General features: G+C 53.3%; 1 protein-coding gene across 1 annotated transcript in view; it reads right to left on the bottom strand.

Moving 5' to 3' along the window:
• The window catches only part of PLEKHG4B (pleckstrin homology and RhoGEF domain containing G4B), a gene marked incomplete at both ends in the record, with an annotated part of 64,639 nt that overhangs the window by 7,453 nt on the left and 33,092 nt on the right, over nucleotides 1-24,094 (bottom strand). The window contains 17 exon segments of the mRNA XM_081231247.1: nucleotides 8-65; nucleotides 672-802; nucleotides 1,046-1,314; nucleotides 1,688-1,779; nucleotides 3,842-4,139; nucleotides 4,172-4,580; nucleotides 5,197-5,342; nucleotides 7,199-7,373; nucleotides 7,422-7,491; nucleotides 8,993-9,184; nucleotides 9,692-9,834; nucleotides 10,463-10,561; nucleotides 10,908-11,024; nucleotides 13,635-13,721; nucleotides 17,782-17,875; nucleotides 21,576-21,699; nucleotides 22,604-22,795. Of these exon segments, the coding sequence (XP_081087373.1) occupies nucleotides 8-65; nucleotides 672-802; nucleotides 1,046-1,314; nucleotides 1,688-1,779; nucleotides 3,842-4,139; nucleotides 4,172-4,580; nucleotides 5,197-5,342; nucleotides 7,199-7,373; nucleotides 7,422-7,491; nucleotides 8,993-9,184; nucleotides 9,692-9,834; nucleotides 10,463-10,561; nucleotides 10,908-11,024; nucleotides 13,635-13,721; nucleotides 17,782-17,875; nucleotides 21,576-21,699; nucleotides 22,604-22,795 (2,696 nt within the window).

The following is a 24,094-nucleotide window of genomic DNA, read 5'->3' as shown; positions in this document are numbered from 1 at the left end:
GGACGACCTTGAAGAAGGCGTTGCTGTGGCTGCAGAGCAGGGTGTCCGCCCGGGGCTTGTTCTTACTGTAGAGCAGGTGCCTGCCAAGCTGCTCCTCCTGCGAAGGGAGGGCTGGGGTCAGAAGCCACCCAGCTCCGCAAGGTCTCGCCGCAGTTGGGAGTGGGCACTCAGCTCCCCGGATGTGGTGGGAGCCCTAGACTCAGTCTCAAAATACCAGTTTTCGGGGAAGAGGCAAGAGCGGGTGCTCAGAGGGTGGGCCCGAGGGAGGGTTTGAAATATTCATTAACAGTCAAGAACCAAGTTTGTCTAAACATTTAAAATTCTCAAGATTACTGTCAACATAAAACAACATGGAAGTTGCACATGATGGCTAAAAGCAATTTTTAAGAAATAGTTGAAAAGACACAACATGTGGGATGTGCTTCAGCACCGGTGTTTTGTCACAGTAATTCATATTTAACAATGCTGAAGCAGAAGTGTCACCTGTCTCCAGCACGGACGCTGCCCCAGTGCCCAAAACTGTGTTTGGTAACTAACTACTTGTTGAAAGAACTTTCTTTTCAGAGTAAATTAAGAATTTTATAAAGACTCAATATTCACGGTTGAGAAGAGACTTATCAGAACCTCAGGTCTCCTCGGAATGATCTGTACGTCCATGCGGCTCTCAGAGCTGGTCAGGAGGGCCTGGCGCCCCTCTGGAAGTCGAGCTGGGCAGGCTCGCAGGAGGACCGTGACGGGGACCAGGTGGGCTTCCTATGTGCAGGGAGCACACCGGTTTTGGAAGCTGCTGTGGGCCGGCTAGCTGTGAGGGGTGGGTTGTGGACAGATTAGGTGTGATGACACAGGTGCAACCCCAGTGCCAAGGGGCTCTCGACCAGGGTGCCGTCTGCTGACCCCGAGGCCCAAGTGTCCAGAGCCAGGTCATAACTGGCAGGGACGTATCTCCTGACCCGGACACAAGGGACCCACTCGCCTGAAACGTGGGCCGCTCCCAGCACGAGTGGGGCTGGCCTCACCTCGTCCACACAGTGGGCTGGGGACTCACATATCTCAGGAACACGTGGCCCACGGCCCAGGGGCGCTGCCGGCATCGCTCCAGCCCCCGGAGGAGGTGCCCGCGGTGGAAGGCATAGAGCATCTCCCAGTTCCCGAAAATGACGCTGCGCTTCCCCCGGAGGTCCTGGGGCAGGTCCGTCCTCTCCATTTCTGGAAAATAGTTGTCGATGACATAGGCTAAGGACCTAACATCCTGCCTCTCCGTGGAGATCATCTCGGCCGTCACGTGCTGCTGAAAGACAGAGAGCCGAGGGGTTGCTCAGGCCTCGCGGCCGCCAGCCTCAGGAGGCACTTCGTCAGCGTTAGTCCTGCCTCGGAAGAAACAAGAGACTGAAACTCCAGAGTAATGAACGCGGTATACACAGATGGGAGACGCACAAAAGCACTGTCTCCCGTGGTTTCCCGTCTGTGGGGACGAGTAAGTTCGAGACGCTTCCCACCTGAGCTGTCCTCTCACCGGTACTGGAGTCACCCCTCTGATGGAGGGGAGCGCAGGGAGGTCACAGCAGAAGGAAAGCTGTTGCATCGACGTTTCCACGCTGCCGATCACGGCCTTTTCAGAAGAGAGATCCCTTGGGAAACTGAAAAGGAGAGATTCGCAGGCTCCCTAACTTCAACCCTGAATCCAGACGGTTTGATTCTAGCACCGTCTCTAGGGGGCAGCTCTGGCAGGAAGAAGATTCGCACGCCCGCAGCAGGGAGCCCTCTGCCAGGAAGGCTGTGCTGGGGATTTGCGGGAAAACCGGTTTCTGACGCACACGGGCTGCTAACCTACCACTAGGTGTTCCTGAAAAGTCAGCTTTACTCAGTGACCTCTGACCCAGACGCAGAGAAGCCGCTGCAGCAGAGGACGGAGAGTAGGCCTGGGGGCCAGCATGGTGCGGAGATGGACAGTGGGCGGAGGGCCCTGTCTGGGCTGGAGGTCCCCACGCACACTACGCGTTTCTTCCCTATTTGAGAGCATCCCACCAGCCACCTTCTGAAACTACTCCATCCTAATGACACCAGTGGGGGTTGGTAGAGTTTTTCCTGCCATTATCTGTCTTTACTTTTTTTTTTTTAATTGGAAGAAAAGCAGCTAACGATAGGAAATACACCATGGTCAGAATGCTGTTGAGTTCATCCTGTTTGCAGCAGACCCTGGACGGCCCCTCTCACGCCTGCAGCACGGATTTTACAGGTGCTTCTTGTTTCTGGGAAGACGGCGCCTTCTGCTGGTCAGGGGCCTGGAGCCCTCGGCCACGGCAGTGCTGACAAACACAGTTGCTGTCATGCGAGGTGCCTTTGTCACACCCACGCACGGCCGCTGAGTCACCTCCTGTAGACACTCACCGAAAACAAGTGTTCTTCAACATCCAGAAAAAAAATACACGCTAGCATGGTCTGGGCATCTGGACCAAGTAAATGGAAATTGACTCATAAAGGATGGAAACTTCTGGGGAAATGACTGCTGGCCAAGCGGCAGGAGCTCCCTCCAGACAGCTGGGTTTCCGGGAAGACGGGCCGGTCTGTGCAAAACTCCCGCCCTGGCCCCGGCATCTGGGAGGACTCGCTCCCTTGAGGTTGTGTGCGGGGTCCCCATCACCAGGCCTGGGCTTGGTGGGTCTGAGGCCCGTGAATGGCGGGACGGGGACCCATCCCCAGCAGCAAAGGCAGGACAACTTCGCCAACCTGCTCCCTCCCGGACCCAGGACGTGCACTCTGGGTAGCCAGGCGGCTCCCGGTGAGTGGACCACGCCTACCCCTGCCTTCTGCTGCCCCGACACCTTCAAAATGAGCTGGAAGGCCGTCCACAGACCTGCAGCTCTCCCTGCGGCCTGCCCGCACCCCACAAGGTCCACCTTTAACAAGGCGGTTGAAGGTTGGTTCAGAAGAGCATTTTGTAACCGTCTCAGTTCAGATTCGAGCCGCTCTCTGGAGGAAGCACACGTGGACCCATCCAACGAGCAAAGGAAACCAGGGGACGCCCCCTCCAGCCAGGGCTCACTGCAAACAGGGACAAACAACCCAGAGGCTGTGAGGCCAGGCTGGCGTCACGGACTGTCACTGGGGTGGGCGGGGTCCTTGACCACTTTTTATCCAGACAGTTAACAAGAAGTTTCTTTTTGCAAACATCTTCCTAAAGATTTAACAAACTAAACGGACATCTTCATTTGGGCAACAGATAAACGGGCACACACCTCTTACCTCAATACTTAGAGACTTTTTTTTAAAAGAAAAATTTAAAGTAATTTCTTCACGTTGTGGGCTTGATTTGCTTATTGTAATTTTCTAGAAATGAGCTCTAAACAACTAGAGTTGGTTGTTTAACCATCAGAGCGGTTGTGCTAGGTCACTACACACCCTGAAAAAGGAGGCGGCTTTCAGAGATTCTGTTCTGAGCACAGGGAGATCACTAATGTCTTGTTTAAAATCAGATGTGAGGGCTTCCCTGGTGGCACAGTGGTTGAGAGTCCGCCTGCCGATGCAGGGGACACGGGTTCGTGCCCCAGTCCGGGAGGATCCCACATGCCGCGGAGTGGCTGGGCCCGTGAGCCATGGCCGCGGAGCCTGCGCGTCCTGAACCTGTGCTCCGCAACGGGAGAGGCCACAACAGTGAGAGGCCCGCGTACCGCAAAAAAAAAAAAAAAAAAAAAATCAGATGTGAGTGCTTCAGCCTGGACCTGACGGGGAAGGCCCGGAGGGGCGTCCGTGGGTTTCCCACATTGTGGAAAGGCACTTCACGGCTTTGGGTTTCTAGATCCCACTGACCCCTAGGCCCACAGGTTGAGGGCATCTGCCTCACCTTCCAGCTCGCCCCTTCCCATCCTCCTCGGAGGGGTGGATCTTGGAGGGAGAGGACAGACTCCGGTTCCGAGGGAGCCGAGGGCTCTCGGCACGTGGCCTCAGCGGGGGCTGCTTCTCTGAGGCCACGGTGGTGCCGGTCACCTCCAGGCCTTTGATAAAGACCCCAGTGTGGCCCAGCCAGAGGGAGTCGCTGGGGCCACTGTCAAGCTGAGGAATCGTGAAGCTTTGTGCTTTCTTCCTAATTTTCTTCAGGGGGTGCTTCCTGGGGTGGGCGGGGAGCAGGTGCAGCTGCTGTCCTGTGCATGCACACCTGGGCGCAGGTGCTCACCCTCCTGCCCACACACAGCAGCTTGTCCGGTGAGGCTGGGCAGCAGTCGGGCCCACTCCCCAGCTCGGCCCTCGGGGTCAGCGGGAGGGGTCCAGGAAGGCTCAAGGGGCTGCCCCTCAGGTCCCTGGGCAAGCTCGTGCTTTAGGGGGCTCCAGCTCAGAGGCAGGGTGCCGGGGCCCGGGGCTGCCTCTCCAAGGGCCTCTTGCCAGTGGCGTCGGGTCTGCCGGCTCTGCAGCCACAAGGTTTGGCCCCGTGGCAGCGCCCACTGGCCGCCGGAGCTCACCACCACCACACTCGCCCTGGGGAAGCTCTGCACGGCCTCCCGGCGACAGCGCTTCAGATCCTTGGTGACCAGCTCTGGGTCCAGGTGCTCTAGGCACTGACTGTACCGCAGCGTCTGCCTGCTCACCTGCCCGGCACAGGAGGGCACCAGTCAGTGCAGTGAGGGATGGTCATGGCCAAGGTGGCCTGGGCGGCCTGAGCCAGCACCCTGAGTAAACTCAGGTCACGCTCTGCCTGCTGACCGGTCGCCCAAAGCGAGGACCAGGGTGAGCCAGAGGCCAGAGTGAGAGGAAGACCCTGTGCTCGCGGTGGCAACTGCGGGCCGGACTCAACCGTGGGCATCAGGGCTGGAGAGGCCATGAGACGGTCCGCCTGGTGTGGGACCCATGGGCCAGGGACCTCGGGCCGAGAGTTCCCGGCCTGCCCTGGCCTCTTGGGTTCTGTGCTCCTGAGGAGTCTAGCCCTGGCGCCCTAACGGCAGGAATTCTAGGGCGCTAGTGAGAGTGCAGGTGCGGCTGTGCTGCAGCAATCGTTCTGGGATCTTGGACAGTAAGTGGACTTTTGTAACTGAGCCGGTAAACAGGACAGGTCACGTGTCCTCGTGGCCCATCTGGTACAATAAATAAACCCCTCAGAGGTCTACGGAGAGCCTGGTGGGGGGGCGCCCACCTTGCAGCGAATGTCCACAGCAAGGACCGGGCAACGCATGCACACCCTGGGAGGCACTGGGCTGGGGCTCTTACCGTCTCGCAGAACTCGGACCCGAGGGCCTGCCTGGCCAGCTCGCCCTCCCTCCGCTCAGCCAGGCCGGCCTTGGTGCTCAGACTCCTTCTGAAGTCCTGGGTCCCTTCCTCTGCGCCTTGCAAGTCCTCTTCCATCAGCCACAGCCCTTTTGGACGATATTGTTGCGGCCCAAGGAGCAAACAATCAGAACAAGCCCCAGCAGTGCCCTGGGTGTCCCTGCGTGTGTCCTGGTGGGCACCCACCATCAGCCTGTCTGGGAGAGCCTGGGACGCCTGCCACTGCTTTGCGTTCCCCAGAGAGAGTGGCTCCAAAGGCCCAAGGAATTTCTTTCTTTTTCAAACCACGATGTGATCTATGTTGGAAAAGAAGGTTTTACTTTTAAATGTGCTAAGGAGTCCGGCCCTAAGACTTTGGAGGACAAAGGAGGTGTCAGATGCCGCCTCGGGGGCCAGTGCATCTGGTTCCTACAGCCACACGCCTCGTCCGAATGGCGTCTCCTGAGCGCATCTGAAGGCTACTCGGCCTCAGTTTGAACCACGGTTCTCACTCGTGATTTTTCAATCTGTGAATGGGAGTGAATGAGCTTGGGTTGGAGAGGGAGTGGGATGACCACAGATCTCCAGGGCTCAAGTTTATAACTTTTAATTGTTTGGAAATGGAAATTAAGATCATTGAAAAATGGATCCAGAAGTTTCAGTTTTGAAATTTGTTACTATGCTACACAAACTCCAGAAACATTCCTCAGGCTGGTGGCACCTGGGACGGAGGGGCGATGGCAGCCCTGCCTGCACCTAAGCAGTCCAATGAGGTCACGGTCATCACTTTAGAAATGCAGTTCCCATGGCAACAGCACTACGCTCACCGCGGGCACATCAGAGGCAAACCCTCACAGGGCAATGCAGGGACATCCGGTCGTTAGACACCCAGCAAGAGGTTTGCTATTAAAAAATGGAGCGATTTGGCTGGATCTATCAGGACAATAATTGTATTTAATGAACTCAGATGTGCGAGCAGAGGAGAGACCAGAGTACATGCTCTTTGCGGAGAGAGTCATGGAAAAAAACATCAAACCTAGATTTTTGCAAGGAAGCACCTGCAGTCCTAGAACCGTCAGGTAGAGGAGAGGAAATGGTCAGCAGAGCAGAGGTGCCTCAGAGGTGGAGTCCCACTTCCGACCTCGAGAAAAAATAAATTCCAGTCGGTTTGAAAAATTAAATGGAGAAATTCAAACCATGAAAGTCTTATAATGGAATACATTAGTTGTTCTGTAACCGAAAGATAGGAAAGGCCACATAAATCATAAGCAAAGTTAAAGGACAAATTACAAATATCTGCAACACAATCAAAGGATTAGAAGTGACATAATGAAACTATTACAAACTGTAGAGAAATTGGCCAAGTACATGAAAAAGCAATTTATTAGGGAAATAAAAATAACCAATAAATGCAGGAAGGAAAGGTTCAACTGCAGCATAAAAGATCCGAATGCAGACAATGATGAGACACTTCATCGTCACCTGTCAGACTGGCAAACGAGAAAGCGGGCCTCCAAAGGCTGCCGAGAGCCCAGGCTGGGCCAGCTGTCTGGAAGGCCGCTGGCAGATGTCTGAAAACCTCAGAAGATGTGCGCCCTGACCCTCCAACCCAGCCTAGGAATTTGCAAACAATCACGAAGTGTGAAGGATGTGCAGGTGGTGATGTCTGTAACAGCGAACAGAAGGGCAGAGCCCCGGAGACTCCCCCGGTGTGGTGCCCACGCGGCCCCACCTCAGGGCCCACCAGAGGAGCGTGTGTGGCAGGATGTCAGGGTGGTTAAAACCTAGGTCCTCTCTAATTCTTCCATAGTGTGCGTGCGATTGCTTAGGAAAAAAAGACAACTTAACACACTATATAGGATGACCCCATTTTTAGGTTAAAGTGTATTTAGTTTGGGGTGAAGATGGCAGGCTAAAACATATCTAACTTTGATCCCTCCTGGAACGCTGCTAAAGCTTCAGTAACCTTTCAAGGTATGAAGGATGGGGACAACAGACAGGCTGGGAAGGAGGGACACTGGGGGCCCTGGGCGTCCTGAGCAGGTGGCGAAGCTGAGGAGGAGGTGAGGGAGACCGGGAGCTGTGGAGAGGCAGGGGCCCCAGTACACGCCCCGTCCACCCCGCAGGGCCCGGGCTGCTCTCTGCAGAGCGGGAGGCAGGCAGGGGGCCACAGGAACACTGAGTCTCACCTCCTCCCTGACGTGCAGCCAGGCCCTCCCCTCGGGGGTCGGAGGCGGCATCTCTGAGGAGCAGACGCGCCTAGGAGGTGGGCCCAGCAGGGGGCCTCCAGTGGCCCCACCCCACTCGTGAGCTGGGCAGGCAACCTAGGATCACCAGGAGAGCCTCCGGCATGAAAAAGAGAAGCCAGGACAGGCCTGCAGAAGCCCCCTTGGAGGGGAGAGAGGCTGGGCAGACACCACGACCAGTATTTCAGCCAAGAGCAAGTCAGGTGCTGTAAAGAAGGGCCATTGAGAGGAATAAACAAACAAAACCCCCATGGAAGTTAAAAACGTTAGAGCAGAAGCAAAAACACACAAGTGGGGTTAGAAGATAAAGTCGATACAATCTACTCTGAAAGTAGAGGAAAAGGCCAGCGACATGGAAAATGGAAAAGGAAGAGAACGAGCGGACCAGCAGGAAGTGTGGAATTTGGGAAACGGGGGTGCTCATCAAGGAACCCCAGAATCCCCAGAGCCTAGGGAGGCGAAGGAGGAGCCTCTGCTCACCAAGCTGAGGTGGCCTGAGGACCAGAGGTGGACGAGATTCCAGGGAGAGAGCAGGGCCCAGCCTGAGGCCGAGAGTGGAGCACAGCAGACTCTCCACTGCAAGCCGTGAGGCCAGCTGACCGGCACGGTGCCTCCGTTCCGGAGGGAAAATAACCTACTGAGAACTGTGAAGGAGAAGAGACAGTACTGGATGTGCAGGTCTTAGTTTCCGTCCTTCCTCTGGGAAGTCCTGGGGGGCAGTTTATACTAAAATACATAATAGATTAGAAACAGTAGACCCCATAGGATGGAGGAGGCCCCAGAGGACAGGGAATCGACCCTACAGGGTAGACAGGGGACCCCACGGGATTGAGGAGGGGGTGGAGGAGCCCCAGGCAGGGCCTGCCTCCAGGTTGGGATGTCCCGAGTCAGCCATGCTCCAGGCTGCCACCACCGGGACGAGGTGAGCTGGTCAGCCTCTTGTCTGTGCTTGCCTGCAGCCTGGATCAGCTGGGTCACCATCTCCCACCACCCAGGCCCCCCACTGGCCCATGGCTGGGCGCTAGGGCCGTTTGTGGGGAGACCAGGGAGGGAAAATACACAGTGTGCAACCCCACCATGACTGCTGGCTGTCCTGGGGACCAGCCTGGGGTGCCCTGGGAGTGGCGCCCCTCCCACCCTGACTGCCCCATGGTGACCAGACACTGGAGGATGCAGGGCCAGCTGAGGGTCCAGAGAGTCTCCTGCCACTCTTCACTGCCCCTATGCTGCTGGCTGGGCAGGGGATCCTGGCTTCACATTCACTAACCAGGAAACGGTGGCTGATAAAATAATAAGGATTTTACTTGAAAAACATAAGCTTTTGGAAATCGTTATATGCGTATGAATATAAAGAAGATCTGGATTAAAATAGTGAGTGTTACACTGGTTATTTCAGGTAACCCGATTCCATACCTCCTGGCTCCCTGACTGGTCACCTCCCCCTGGAGCCCTGACTGGTCACCTCCCCCTGGAGCCCTGACTGGTAACCTCCCCCTGGCTCCCTGACTGGTCACCTCCCCCTGGAGCCTTGACTGGTCACCAGTCCCAGGACACTGACCTGGTCACCTCCCCCCTGGAGCCCTGACTGGTGTCCTCGCTCCTGGAGCTTCTCCAGTGCCTGCAGACACCTGTTGGAGGCGAGGACCAGCCTGTGGACCTCTTCGTCCACTTGGTCGTACAGCCTGCAGGCAGCCTCGATGGTGTCCCTGGAAAGAGAAGGCAGCTGTCGGGGTGTTTGTTCACAGCAAGCCCCGACTCGGTGACGCCTGGTTACAAACACCAACTGCATTCTGTACATCTGACAAAAACGGAAGCCCCTGAGGAGGCCCACAGCCTGAGCAGAGCATAAACATGCCTGTGAGCTGTGACACCCTGCCAGCCACAGGTGCAGGCACCTGGGAGGTGGCAGGGAAATGTGGGTGGGTGGACCCGGTGCCTGGGAGGCAATAGGCAAGGAAGCATTTGGTTAGGACCGATGCTGAATCCCAGGAAGTGATCTTTCTCCACTTGAGCCTCCCAAGGAATCTGCTAGGCTTCCTTTAGTTACAAAGGGAATTAATCTCTGATCAGTCAGTGTGTCCGTCAGAGGAATGGAGGTTTGAACTCCTTGGAGACACTGCAGGTGATGAAGACGGGCTTCCCGTGACTGGGCAGAGCACGGGGAGTCGCCCCGGCTGGGCTGCGGTCCAGCGCTGCCCCAGCGGGACACTCACTGGTAGTCTTGGCCGGCGCCGTGCTCCTCCCTCCTCAGCCGTGCCAGCACGGTGCTGCCTTCCAGCCGGAGGGCCACCAGCCGCGCGTCTTCCAGGACATGCTTCATCATCGCCCTGTGCTTGCCGATCAACTCTGCGACCTCCTGCCCGGGTGGGAGAAACGCGCTTGGAAGCCCTCCTCCAGTCCGCCCAAGCCTAGCACTAGTGGACACGTCAGTGTGACCCATGTCCTTGCTCTGCCGACCGAGTTAAAAGCAGGTGGGCTCGGCGCACCCCACATGCCGCCCAGTCCCCGCAGGAACGTAGCACAGCTCCAGATGCCCTTGCCCAAGGGAAGGGAGGTCTGAGGGCAGAAAGGAAGAGGGAAGCTTAAAGGCGGCAGCAGGAGGAGATCCCGGCATTTAGACGAGGCCAGGATTTCACCGTGCGCCCTGGGCATCGGGAGGCAGCTCCAGGCCCCTGGTCCCTCGGCCGCCGAGGTCCCTCCAGCCAGTCCACCTCTGTGTCTCCTCTGAATTACTCACTCCTGACAGCAATCACTTGTGCCTCGGTGGCATGTCAGCAAAGGTAGTGGTGATGTTTCTTTTCTGGGCAGAGTGGGATTTTTTTGGTCACAAGGGGGAGGAAGTGGTCTTTTGGAAGTTTTTTGCTAATTGAAAAGGATCCATGAATGAAAAAGGGCTTGAAAATTTTTGCTGAGGATGATGGTTTTGACCAAACTGTTATGTTCCCACCTATCTGTCAAATAAAATAAAATACACGAGAACCTACCTGTGCTGTGCTTGGGGTCCTGGGGGAGTTCAGGGAGTGGACTGAATTTTGTAGGAAAACAATGGCTTCCTCGCAGTCTGAGGTGAAGGGCTCCAGCTTCTATGGAGGTTTGAGAGCCAGGAAACATAAAAACAGGCTCTGTTAGATGCTGAAACGAGCAGCTGTGGGTTCCCACATTTCAACCCATCTCAGGCTGCAGAGCATGCCATGCGGCCGCCCGGTGACCTCTGCACATCTACAGAAGAAGATCCTCCCCTGCCCAGGGGTTTCAGTGGCATTCTCAAGTGTGCCATGGTGTGGTTGTCCAGAAACAGACTGTTGATGGTGACTATGACAGGTGTGGCACTTGGTGGGGGGGGTGCCCTTTTCTGATTTAAGTAAAAAAATCCATCTAAGGAGAAGCCCAGGAGACTGGCATGTGCAGCAGCTGTGAGTTGCACCTTACCCGACGGAAGCAGATCCAGGCACTGTGGCTGTAGGGAAAGGATCCCTCGAGGTCTGCAGTCAGCTGGGAGCTGTCGACAAATTTGTGCAGGGCCTTCAGGGAACCCACCAGCTCACACTGCCAAGGAAGGCGTTCACTGGTCATGGCCATGGATGCAGCTCTCAGGAAAAACCACTAGAATGGCTCACTCCTGGGAAAACTGCTGGGTTACTTGGTTGAGAGGATTGAGAAGCAACTTTAGGGTTCAGCTATCCTGCCTGCTGGTGGCATTACTGGAGTATATGTGGTTGGACACAGGAATCTAACTGAGACGTGAAAGGAGAGACAGCAAAGAGAAAGAGAGGAAAGACCAAAAGAATGGAAAAGTTGGGGAAGAAGAGACAGCAAGGTGTTAACAGGAAAAGGGAAAAGGCAGGAGGAGGAAGGGAAAGTGAGAGGATGAACCAAGGATGAGCCACTTCTGCTTTGGCAGTGTTGACCCTCCCCAGACAAAACCAGACTCTGGATAAAGTATAACGACATCCATCTGAAAGCTCTGGAGGGTGGACAAAGCCACCATGGAGGCAACTGAAACTGTGTAAAAGGACTGGCATGGGGTCGCTCCCTGTTTTTGTGGCTTTGGCCTGAAGGCAGGCTGCCAATATGGTGAGGCTGGAGTGGCTGAAGCTCTGATAGAAAATGGGCATCTTTCTGGCCTAACAGCCAGAGGATAGAGCTGGGGCAGAAAGTGACGGTCAATATCCACCCCATGGAGAAAGCTGGGGAAAGGGACTGGACCTACTCAGTCTAATCAAGTTAAATGCAGGCTAAAACAGCATTCTGTGAAGGTTTATAAGAGAATCCAGAGTCTCTACAACAGAATATTCCCAATGTTCAAAATATAATCCAAAATTACTTGACACACAAAGAATCAGGAAAATGTGACTCATTCTGAAGCTTCAGGAAAAGACAATCAACAGAGATCAAGCCAGAAAAGACCACAGATGTTGTAATTAGACAGGACTTTAAAACAGCTATTGTGGGCTTCCCTGGTGGCGCAGTGGTTGAGAGTCCGCCTGCCGATGCAGGGTTCGTGCCCCGGTCCGGGAAGATCCCACATGCTGCGGAGCGGCTGGGCCCGTGAGCCATGGCTGCTGAGCCTGCGCGTCCGGAGGCTGTGCTCCGCAACAGGAGAGGCCACAACAGTGAGAGGCCCGTGTACCACAAAACAAACAAACAAACAAACAAACAGCTATTATAACTATGTCAATGATGTAAAGGAAAAGATGCTTGCAATTAATGAGAGAATAGGAAATCTCAGCAGAAATATAGAAAATCTATTTAAAAACCCACTGAAAATTTTATAGCTGAAAAACACAATATCTGAACTAAAAAAGTCACTGGATGGGCTTAATAGCTGAATGGAGTCAGTGACCTTGAAGATAGGTCAATAGAAACAATCTGATCTGAAGAAAAGAGAAGAAAAAAAGTGAAAAAAAAACCCAGATTCTCAAAGACTTATGGGACAATATCACTACTGTATGTGTAATTGAAATCAAGAAAGAGAGGAGAGAATGAGCAGAAAAGACTCTTAATAATGATTGAAAACTTCCTAAATTTGGTGATAAACATAAACGTAAATGTTCAAGAAGTTCAGCCAAACTTAACAGGATAAATAAGAAGAAAACCATGCCGAGTCACGTTACAGTCAATTTGCTAAAAAAGAAGGGGAACATCTTAGAAGGGGCCAGAGAAAAATGACACATTTCCTATAGATGAACTTTCTTACTATGAACTTTTCATCAGAAACTAGGAAGGCCAGAAGACACCAGAACAACATCTTTAAAGTGCGGAAAAAACAAACAAACAAAAAAACTACTGTCTAGCCAGAATTCTATATCTAGTGAAAATATCCTTCAAGAATGAAGGCTGGGGCTTCCCTCGTGGCACAGTGGTTGACAGTCTGCCTGCCCATGCAGGGGACATGGGTTCGAGCCCTGGTCTGGGAAGACCTCACATGCCACGGAGCAACTAGGCCCGTGAGCCACAACTACTGAGCCTGTGCTCCGCAACAAGAGAGGCCGCAACAGTGAAAGGCCCGCGCACCGCGATGAAGAGTGGCCCCCGCTTGCCACAACTAGAGAAAGCCCACGCACAGAAACGAAGACCCAACACAGCCAAAAATAAATAAATAAATAAATAAAATTAAAAACAAACAAACAAAACAACAACAACAACAACAACAAAGAATGAAGGCTGGGAATTCCCTGGCGGTCCAGTGGTTAGGACTCTGTGCTTCCACTGCACGGGGCACAGGTTCAATTCCTGGTCAGGTACTAAGATCCCACAAGCCACGTGGCATGGCCAAAAGTAAGTAAAAATAAAGAAAAACAGAAAAGAAATCTGAGGGGAAGAGAGAACATTTTTAAAAAATGAATGAAGGCAAAGTAAAGACATTTTCAGATAAAAGAGAAAGAAGCAAGAAGAGAAGGAAAGAAAACAAATGAGGTGGAGAAGAAAAACCAGATTTTTAAAAGTTTTCTAATGTTATGCTCTGCAGGGGTCCTGCAAGAATTCAAGGCATTGGAGACAGGTTTCCAGGCTCCTGTATGGAAGCAACTAGATCTTACAGAAATTCTTTCATGCGTTATCTCATCTAGGTGCCCTAATATTTAATTTTATGCATCACTCAGGGTCTATCTGTCAGAGTCATCAGTCAGTCTGGTGCTTACGGTCTAGAACCATTACCTGAATTGTTGCATCCTTGTCAGGCCTAAATGCTGATTCTTTATCCACCAGCAGCAAAATACTATGAATTAAGGGAGGAGATGTGTTCTGAAATAAGAAATACTGATTAGCTTTCTAATTTTTAACTTCATTGAGTTAATAAAATTGTCCAATTTTTATTGGCTCTACTTTGATATGTTCCAAAAGTTCCTAAAATGCATAAAATGTAGTTGCCTTTGCTGTGAATATAAATTATTTGCCCTTATGAATTTTAAGGTAATCAGGTTTATTGATTATAATTAACATAGGATAAATTCACCCTTTTTAGTGTACAGTTCTCTAAGTTTTGACATAACTTATAGTCATGTAACCACCACCACAATGAAGACATAAGACAGTTTAGCATCCCGCACATTCCTTCATGTGCCTTTGTAGTCCAGCTCCGCAGTCCCTGGCAATCACCCATCTGTTTTCTGTCTCAGTAAATTGCCTTTCCACATATAGTATGAGCGGACTCATGCAGTGCAGTGTCGGCTTCTCTCACTCAGCACACTGCCCTGAGACACATCCCCAGTGCTGGGAGGTCAGTAGCTCACGCCTCTCACTGCTCATCATGTTACCTCGACTGCAGGCACCAGTCTTGTCATTCACTCAGCAGATGAAGGACATGTGTGTTGTTTCCAGTTTCTGGCAATCATAAACAAAGCCTGTAAACACTGTGTTTTCATTTCTTTTGTGTAAATATCCAGCCATTGGTTTGCCGGGTGCTATGGTTAAGTGTAGGTTTAGCTTGTGAGAGACAGCCAAATAGTCTTCCCGAGTGGCTACACTGTCCTGCATCCCACCAGCAACACCACGGTCTTGTTCTTGTCAAGTTTGTGGTTGTAGTTGTATGTGTGATCTCATTTTGGTTTTAAGTTGCATTTCTCCAGTGACTAAAGGCGTTGAACATATTTTTATGTGCCTATTTCCCGTTCATAAATTTTTTTTTTTTTTTTTTTTTTTTTTTTTTTTTTGTGGTACGTGGGCCTCTCACTGCCGCGGCCTCCCCCGTTGCGGAGCACAGGCTCCAGACACGCAGGCCCAGCGGCCATGGCCCACGGGCCCAGCCGCTCCGCGGCACGCGGGATCCCCCCGGACCGGGGCACGAACCCGCGTCCCCCGCACCGGCAGGCGGACTCCCAACCACTGCGCCACCAGGGAAGCCCATCGTTCATAAATTTTTTTGGTAAACTCTGTTCAAATATTTTGCCCATATTTTACTGGACTTTTTTTTTCTTATTATTGAGTTCTGAGACTTTATATATTCTGGATACAAGTCTTTTATCAGATATGTTTTGCAAACATTTTATCACAGTCTTGGCTTTGTATTTTCATTTTAGTAACAATGTCTTTTGAGGAGAAGTTTTAAATTTGGATGAAGTTCAATTTATCATTTTTTTCTTTTATGGATTATGCTGTTGGGGTCAGAGCTAAGAAATAGTTGACTAGACCAAGGTCATGGAGATTTTCTATGTTTTCTTCTGGTGGTTTTACAGTTTTAGATTTTACATGTAGGTTTAAGATCCATTTTCAGTTAATTTTTATATATTATATGAAGTATGTGTTGAAGATTTCTTTTTTTCTTTTCTTTTGCATACAGATGTCCAATTGTTCCAACTCTATTGGTTGAAAAAAATCTTATTTTTAAAAAGTGTTTATGATTTTAATCAAACTCCTGTTTCTGTTTGCTAGATTATATCGAGGCCAGATCATTCAGCAATAAAATGCTTTTATTTACCCAGTGTTTCTTCATTCATATTCCCTAAAGCTTTACTTTTTAATACTTTCTTATAGTGATAAACAAATTTTAGGCCTTTTTGTAATCCCCTATTTTGAAATGAATTTACTGGATGGGCCTCAGGACTAACTGATATCTTATCTGTTTTAAGTTCATCCTATATACTTACATTTTTGTTAAGTGGCTTCTTGTGGATGACACTTTGTAAATATTTGTTGAATGAATAAGCCATAGAAAAGCCACAGAAAAGAACAATCTTGTTTTCCTATTTTAAAGCCATATTCTATTTCTCTTACTCAGTTTAGCTAAAATTTTGAGTTATCATGCATGAAAACTACAAACAGTTTGGAAAAGTGTTTTATATTTCTTATATATTCCTATTTGAGTGAATTTTTACTTCTAGGATTTGTTACCATGCCAAAGAGAATTAATGTTAATTCTCAGATAAGAGAGAACAGTTAATGATTTATGACAATTACCATGTTAATAAGGTAATAGTTACCTGCTGTGAGTGGGGTACGGATGTGCAAAGTCTCAGGAATTTCTTCCACCAGGGAAAAAAATCACTATTCCCTTTTCAAAATGGAAAGCTTTTTATGGTATCTGAACTTTAATAATTTAACAAATTTGAAGTATACTTACTTGAGGTAGATATGAAGAACAGCTGAAATTTTTTGCCCTTTGTAAAAATATTTAAGTACTTTTATACATTCCTCAAAACTTAAATTGAAAATGGACACATGATCCTTAAATTCCAGCTCATTTCCATTCTTCTCATTTGGATCAGAAATCCTGCTGTCAGCTGAGCCAAAAACAGGGCAGGGGTCTGCAGGCCAGCTTTCTCTGCAAGGCCCTCAGGGCTGTCTGAAAGCCAGCTTTGTGGAATAGTTATGTCCAGACATGGAAAAGAATTGGATTTCCTCTCGTAACCCCATCATGAAGCTCCTTAGACTATTCGCGTGTGATAAAAAGTCCCAGACGTAGCTGACGTTTCCCCAGCTCCCAGCTTCTGCTCTGGGAGTTGCGTGGGTGGTCAGGGACCACCTCTCTCAGGCCTGTTTCCCCCATGGGACCCGAGTGGCCCAGGATATAAGGGAAGTCTGAACAAAACGAAATGCTGGGGAAATGGTACGTGGCCAGGTCCGATCTGCCTAGAACTCAGGTCAACAGCTAGGGTGGGGAAGCGCGGCAGACTTGCTGCGAAGGGCTCACTCATCTCTGCCTGAGGCTGGACGCCTGATTTTCCATGGGTTCTTCATGGTCGCTGATACTCACGTTCCCATCGGATGCCGCACGAGCAGAGCTGCCACGGTCCTCCCGCTTCCGGAAATGCCCGCAGAGCGTGCAGACGCGCACCTGCGTCTTCCTGGCCGTCTGGCCCTGCTCTGCTCGGTCCCACACACAACACACACGCGGTGCAGCACGCAGCACGGCACACAGCACGCTGTGCCCGCCTCTCCTCTCGCCTGGAGGTTTGGATCCTCTCCCCAGGCCTCTCCGGCCTGGCCTCCCCCCGCCCCCGCCCCGCGCAGAGCCTGTCTGCCGGGCCCCTCTTTCCTTTCCCCAGACTCTGCTCTCCAGCTGATCAGACTTGCTCCAACCTCAGTCACTAAATCTTTCATTGAAAGAACTTCTGTTCGGCGTCCTAAAATGTAGGAGCCTGGGTGAGAACAGTGACCAGTGCTGCACCGTTAGAGATGGAACAGAGGAAACGGTTTTAGCTCAGGAGCCGCTGGAGCAGCTGCAGAGGCTTCCAGGTGCCTCTGACAGCCTGGACCCCAGCACAGTGCTTGGCACACAGGAGCCCTGTGTACACACATCTGAGGGAGACTGAATGTTCTCAGGCTCCCATCTGGCCCTGGGTCCCTGAAACATCCAGTGGTGCCTCTCTACCTGTTCCAGGGACTCCCTGGATTCTACTCATGACCTGGAATCCAGGCTTGGGGCTTCCTGAGGCCACCGCTAGACCACCAGCCTTGACCCCGTCCCAGAGGGCTCCGGGACTCCTGGCCGCCCAATGTCCAGGGCCCACACCCCACGGTGAGTGGTGGCCGCCCCTGCAGGCCTCCGTTCCTGTCTGGGAGGGTGACTAACTACCCTGCACCCGGATTTAGTCGGTAGACAGTAGACACGGATACGGTGTGAAGGGACGTCATCCCCGTTCCTGCTGAGTCAGAGCACAAACCACAACGTCTGCAACCCTGGCCAGCTGGACTTGAAGGTCTGCAGCGAGACCGGGAGGGGCGGAAGCAGGAACCTGCTTTGTTCCTCCCACTTCTCAGCGCAGGCCCCTCCCCACGTCTCCAGGTTCACACAAGGGAGGTGGCGGCTGCTGACCCCCTGCGCCTGGAGAAGCTCAGCGCCCCAGGACGGGACCCACCTGCTCACCTGCAGGGCTGCCAGGGCCTGGGAGAGGGCGGGCGTGGCCAGGCTCTTGCGTGCGTCCACCAGGATGACCAGCCCCAGCTCCCGCACCTCCTTCCTGGAGAAAGAAAGACAGGACGTGTTAAGTCTCATCCAGAACGAGTTTCCCTGTCTGTCCATGAGACACGTCTCCGCCCAGATGCTCTTGGCTCTACGAGCTCGGGACTCTTGACTTGACACACATCCACCTTCCGCTTCCTGAGGAATCAGCTGCTTCTCAGCTGCAGGTAGGGCAACCGGGACTCACGGTGGTGGGCCAGTGGTGGGGATGCCTGCTTTCTCTCTCCTGCCCACCGCCATCCACGCAGGTGCAGCTCTGGGTGAGCTAAGCAGGGCCTTCATCCAGGAGCCAGAGGTTCCTGGGAGTCTTTGTACTCGTTTGTGTGTTTGGGTTGACGCAGGACTGCAGAGCATCCCCTGAAACTAAAAATCTCGCCATGTGCTTTTGAAAACCCTGTTGTCTGTATTGTGTGATCAGAAGCTTCAGTTCCAGATTCAGTAGGAAAGAATAATAGGCCGGGACAAGTTGGTATATTCATTCTTCAGAACTTTCAGTGTCCCTGGGAACTGCCTTCCACTGTAGCTTCCAGTGCCAGAGAGTATTCTAACTCAGCTGCCTGTCTGATCTCTAGATGCACACGCCGCAGCACTGAGCTGGGGACCTGATGCCTGCTTACACAAAGCTGGCAGAGCTGCACAGTTTTAGTGCCATGTTCCTGATCGCCCCCCAGTCAGGTGTGTTCAATTTGGGGTAAAACTGCTCAAGAACATTGTAAAGGGTGTTTCTTGGGGGAGGCCAGGTACAAGGACAGACGTGGGGCTGTGGAGCCCAAGCTGATGCGTCTGGTGCTGCCGCTCCGCGAGGCCCAGGTCGGGGCAGGCAGCTGGATGCTATGTCTCTGCCCAGGGACTCCTCGGTGCCCACCTGCTTGGCCACACGGGTCCTGGTCAGTGCTGCCAGGAGCTGGCCAAGATGCTCCATTTCCTTGGAGGGTCTCGTGTCCGCCCTGCCGGTCAGGCCGGCGGCCTCCACAGGGACGGCTGGATCTCGCTCTGTTGTCGTGGGCCTCCCTTCCCTGGTGCCCCCGGCTCTGGGGTTTCCCATCATCTGCCAAGTCAATCGTGGCCCCAGAGCCCAGCAAGTGGCCTCACCAGGACCACAGGGGCGGTCATGCTCAGTGACTCACAGGCTATCCTCTAGGACGTCACCCACTTGGCAGCTGGCAGGACAGCCCCGCCCTTCCTGGGGGCTGTTCCTGGGGCCAGACAGCTGCTAGACCCTGGTCCTGTGTGGCTGAGACGGATCCCTTTGCTCATTCCTGCATCCACATTGGTGCCAACTGGAACCCCAGAGCAGATCCGCTCCTCTTCTACCTGCCCCTGCTCTGGATCCCGATGCCTCTGCTTCGCCCTCACTCCCACCGGCAGGCAGCCTCCAGGCCCCCAGTCTGGCCCCTTGGGGTCCCTGGTCCACCCCAGGCCGCTGTGCAGACCTGCCTGGATGTCTGGGTCTGCATTTCTGCGGAAGCCTCCCAACTGTCTTCCTGAAGCTGCAGGCCGCTCGGCCGGCCACACGCCATGGTCTTCGGCCCAGGGGGGGCCTGCTGTCTTCGCAGCGTCTTCTGTCCTCAGAAAGTGCCCGACTGCTCCAGGCCTTGTGTGTGTTCTTGCTTCCCCTCTCGTCTGCAAACCCTCTCCCTCCACCAGAACACAGTATGTCTGGGAAGTCCCTCTCGGCACTGTGGGCGTCTCACACTGGGAGCTGTGACAATTCGGGTTCACGTGTGTGTCTCCATCAGGGCAGGAACTTCTGCTGTTCCCTTTTGTATTCCCAGGTAAGTGTGGAGGGCAGGATGGATGGGTGGCTTCCTGCATGGCGCAGGAGGGTGCGTGGATAACAGCCAAGATCCTTTCCGAGCTTAAGGTTCTGTGTATCTGAGTTTGATGGCAGTCCTTTCACGAAGCAAACTCATAGGAATGCAGGGCTCCTTGTAACACACCTGCGGGAACCAATGATGAGACCCTCCCGGGTGCTCCTTCCAAAGATGCGGCATCTCGGGTACCTCTTCCCAAGAGCTGGGGGCATGTGGCTTCTCCCGGTGCCGCCCTCTATCAGGACGTTCACAGTTACAGCCCTTGTGGGGGAATAACCAGCCAAACCTTCGGGCTCCAGAACAAGCCCCCCAAGTCTTCAGAAACATTTTTCTCCCAGGTCTTCACGAGCAGGTGAGCAGCGGCGGGCTGTGTGCACCGGCTGTGGCGAAGCGGAGAAAGCAGGGGTCTGGACGTACAGCTCAGCCCCGGTCCCACAGGTTCCACAGCAGTCTCACTCCTTTCTCTCGGGGGGCCCTGGTCAGTCAGGACCTCCATGCAGTGGTCAAAGGAAAGCTTCTGGTCAATAGAAAATGTCATTATTCTAGGGCTTTGAAGGTGTTTACCTGAGGCTTATAGAGTATGAACTAGTGCAAGGATGAAACTAATTTTTTTCAGAGTCGTTTCATTATATTTTGAAATCTCTGCTGAAAGATAAGTTTGAAATCCTAGGCTCAGGGCAGTAAAAGCAGACCCTGCAGATAACTGGGAGCCTCGCTCTGTGAAGGAGCCTGGGGGATGCAGTATTTTAAGTCCTTTCCTGCCTGTGTGTTCCCACACTGACTGTACCCGTGCTATTTCAGAAAAAATTTCAACAGAAAGTCAATACCCCACAAATGAGCATGAGGTCACGGGTGACCCTGTACCAGGAACCTCCCATGTCACGCGAGGGCACACCAGGTAGCGTGTTCCCACACGTGCTCACACGTGGCGGTGAGTCACCCAGCACGCTCTCACACGAGGTCATGTGACTTCACTCTAGGGACTGCACAGAGATTATTTCTAGCCCCTCTAGCACACCCATGAGACAGCCCTTCATCGTGGCACACTACTGACTCCAGCCAAGGGCAGGGCTGGGATTCGGGGCTGGGATTCAAACCTGGGCCGTTGACCTTAGGACTGAGCCCTGGGGCTACGTCCACCCAGCACCGTGGAGGCTCTTGGTCTGATGGCCATGAGGGAGCCCGAAGCCCGTCTGCACCTGATGGGGGTGAGGGGCCCCAAGCAATGAGCGTGGCTCCGGTTCTCCGTCCGCCCCCATCTCTGTCCTTGGTCCATGGAGAGCCCTGGAGAGGGTCACCCAAGCATGTCTGCTTCCTTGTGTAGGGTGCAGGAGGCAAGGTCCCCTGGAATTCCACACCAGGAAGATGCGGCTCTGGAGGGGCTGGTGCACTTTCTTCCTGGCACGTATGCTGCTGGCTGCCCGGAGGCCCAGCGATGACCCAAGGCCTAGTTAGCAGTCAGTCTTTTCTGCTTTCTGGTACCAGGTACCTCCTATTTGTATGATTTCTTCACCTGGTTATACTAAATATTCCGTTTGCATCAGCTCGTGTCTTTAATCAAGGACACTTCAAATCTTTTTTAGAAGGAGGTGGAGCATAAAACATGTAGATAAATAATGCTTAAAGCAAGTATTGAACAATGAAGAGCAATGCAGAATTCAGGCCTGCATTCGGAGGGGAGGGGTCCAGGTGCATGGGAGGGAAGGGGTGCGTGGGGGATGGCACGTGAGAGCCCGGGCACGAGGGCCCGGAAGAGGGGGAGGAGGGAGACGGGACCTGCGGCAGTGACGCGCCAGACAGCAGAGCCCAGGAGCCACCCGAGATTACACCTCAGTTGGGTTTATCCTCAAAGCGTCTGAAAACTGGAGGCTGGCTCAGTCCCACCTGGGGATGGTGTGGAGGTACTTCAGCAGACGGGTTAGCTCGGCACTGGACACATGTTCGCTGGACCAGAGTGGGCCCCTTGTACAGACCTGCACCACCGCTCTTCCCTGACGGTCTCGGGTTCCTGCAGAAACAGAGGTGCTGGAGGAGGCCACTGAGAGGACGCGACCGCTAGCTGACCCCCGAGCTGGACCCAGGCCCCTGTGCTCCTGTGCCCTCCGCGTTCCCAGAAGCCGCCTAAAGACGCACCTTGGAGGTAGTGGTGTGGCATCGAGACCGACTGGAGAGTAACGTGACTTCAGGCCTCCCTCCGGGGAAACTTTAAGATTCCGGCGGGCGGGGTGGAAACCTTGAGGCCGCCCAATACAAGCCTGGTCTATAAGTTACCTGCCACCTGCCACTGTGGAGCGTGGCCTCTTGCTTCGGTCTCTCTCTGCCCTCTGTGAGCATGTGGGCAATTTCAGATTCCACCAGGAAGGTCCCAGGAGGCTGCGAACTAACAAGGGGCCACTGTGAAAGGGCCCCCATAAGGACACCTGCGGCCTCCAGCTGGAGGAGCATGGGGCCAGGGTCTGCAAACACTATTTGAGTTATTGGCTTAGATGCGAGACCTGCTGGGAGGGGTGAGCCTGGCGTTCACCTGGGCAGATGACAGCCAAGCTCACCTGGGAGGGTGGGGCCGCCGCCATGCTCTGACCGTGTGTAACCACCCAACTTCATATGCTGAAATCTTGATGCCTGATTTGATGGAATTTGGAAGTGAGATCTGTGGGAGGGGCTTTGGTCCTGAGGGTGGAGCCCACATGAATAGGATTAATGCCCTTATAAAAGAGAGACCCCTTGCCCACCTGCCACGTGAGGACACGGTGGAAAGGCGCTGACTGTGAACCAGGGAGGGGCCCTCACCGGCACCCACCATGCTGCACCTTGATTGTGGACATCCAGCCTCCAGGACTGTGAGAAGTGAAGCTCTGTTGTTAAGAAGCCGCTGGCCTGTGGTGTGCGGTCAGCGAGACAGCCATGCTCACCTGGGAGGGTGACCGCCCCAGACTGCAGTAGCTCCTGGTTGATTTCCAGCTCCTGCCTGGGCGCCTGGCTGGGCAGGTCTCCTGTGCCAGGCATCCACCCTTCACCCTCGGGGCACGGCGGCTCAGCAAGCAGGTCTGAACACCGGGTGGGGCTGCTTCCTTGGAAGCTGCTGCCCTCTGCATAGACGTCAGCTGCACAAAGCAAAGAGACCTGCTCAAAGATACCGCATTTCTCTGGTTTGAAGGCAGCTACAAATGCAAGGAGAAAACAGGAGACCTGTGAACTTGTCCCATTTCTGGTGGGAAAGGTCAGTGAGCACATCTGCAGGTCAGGCTTTTCCTGAGGAGTAATGAATAAATCACATAAATAAACGGGTTCTCAGATCCTGACAACCAGAAAACACCCAAGGGAGAAACACTTTATACTCAATAATGTCATGGATCGTGACCTCAGCCTCCTGCATCACCCCAGAGACTGAGACCTCCATCTCACACATAACCTCAGAGAGGGAGTCCTCACCCTCCACGCTGTGTAAAAGAAGGGATTCTCCCTCGGCCATCATGTCAGAAGGGGGCCTCACTTTCACTCGTCCCCTCAGAGAAAGAGTCCTTGCTTCATACATCAACCCAGAGAGGGGACTTCACCCTCACACATCCCCTCAGTGAGAGGAGCCTCGACCTCAAGAATCACCTCAGACAGGTGGTCGCTGCCTCACACACCTCTCCACAAAGGGAGGCGTCACCCTCGTGCGTCTCCTCAGCGTGCGGGTCTGGCCATATACATGCCTCAGAGAGAGCTTCCTCGCCTCACACACCTCTTGAGAAAGGGGATCTTCATGCACATATCACCTCTGAGAGGATGGCCTCATCCTCCAGCATCAACTCTGGGAGGGGGTCCTCGTCCAAACACACCACTTCAATGAGAAAGGTTTCTTTTCACCCTCACACATCTCCTCAGAGTGGGTCCTCGAGTCACTTGTCACAAAAGAGAATGGGGCCTTGCCCTCCAGTGTCACCTCGTAGAGGGGTGCCTGGACCTCAAGAATCACCTCAGGGGGGGCTTCCCTGGTGGCGCAGTGGTTGAGAGTCCGCCTGCCGATGCAGGGGACACGGGTTCGTGCCCCGGTCCGGGAAGATCCCACATGCCGCGGAGCGGCTAGGCCCGTGAGCCATGGCCGCTGAGCCTGCGCGTCCGGAGCCTGTGCTCCGCAACGGGAGAGGCCACAACGGTGAGAGGCCCGCGTACCCCCCAACAAAAAATAAAAAAAAATTTAAAAAAAGAATCACCTCAGAGAGGGGGGGTTTCACCCTCACACAACACCTCAGAGAAGGGAGTTCTCACCTCACACATCTGCTAAGACACAGGGTCCTCGCTGTCACTTGTCATCTCAGAGAGGGGGGCCTTGTCCTCATGCATCATCTCGACTCCTTTTTGAGCATCACCTCAGGGAGGAGGGGCCACGTCCACCAGCATCACTCAGAGAGTGGGTT

This window comes from Mesoplodon bidens (genome assembly GCF_964165515.1).
Source record: "Mesoplodon bidens genome assembly, chromosome: 4".
Taxonomy (NCBI): domain Eukaryota; kingdom Metazoa; phylum Chordata; class Mammalia; order Artiodactyla; family Ziphiidae; genus Mesoplodon; species Mesoplodon bidens.
This window is presented reverse-complemented; position numbering and strand designations above follow the sequence as displayed.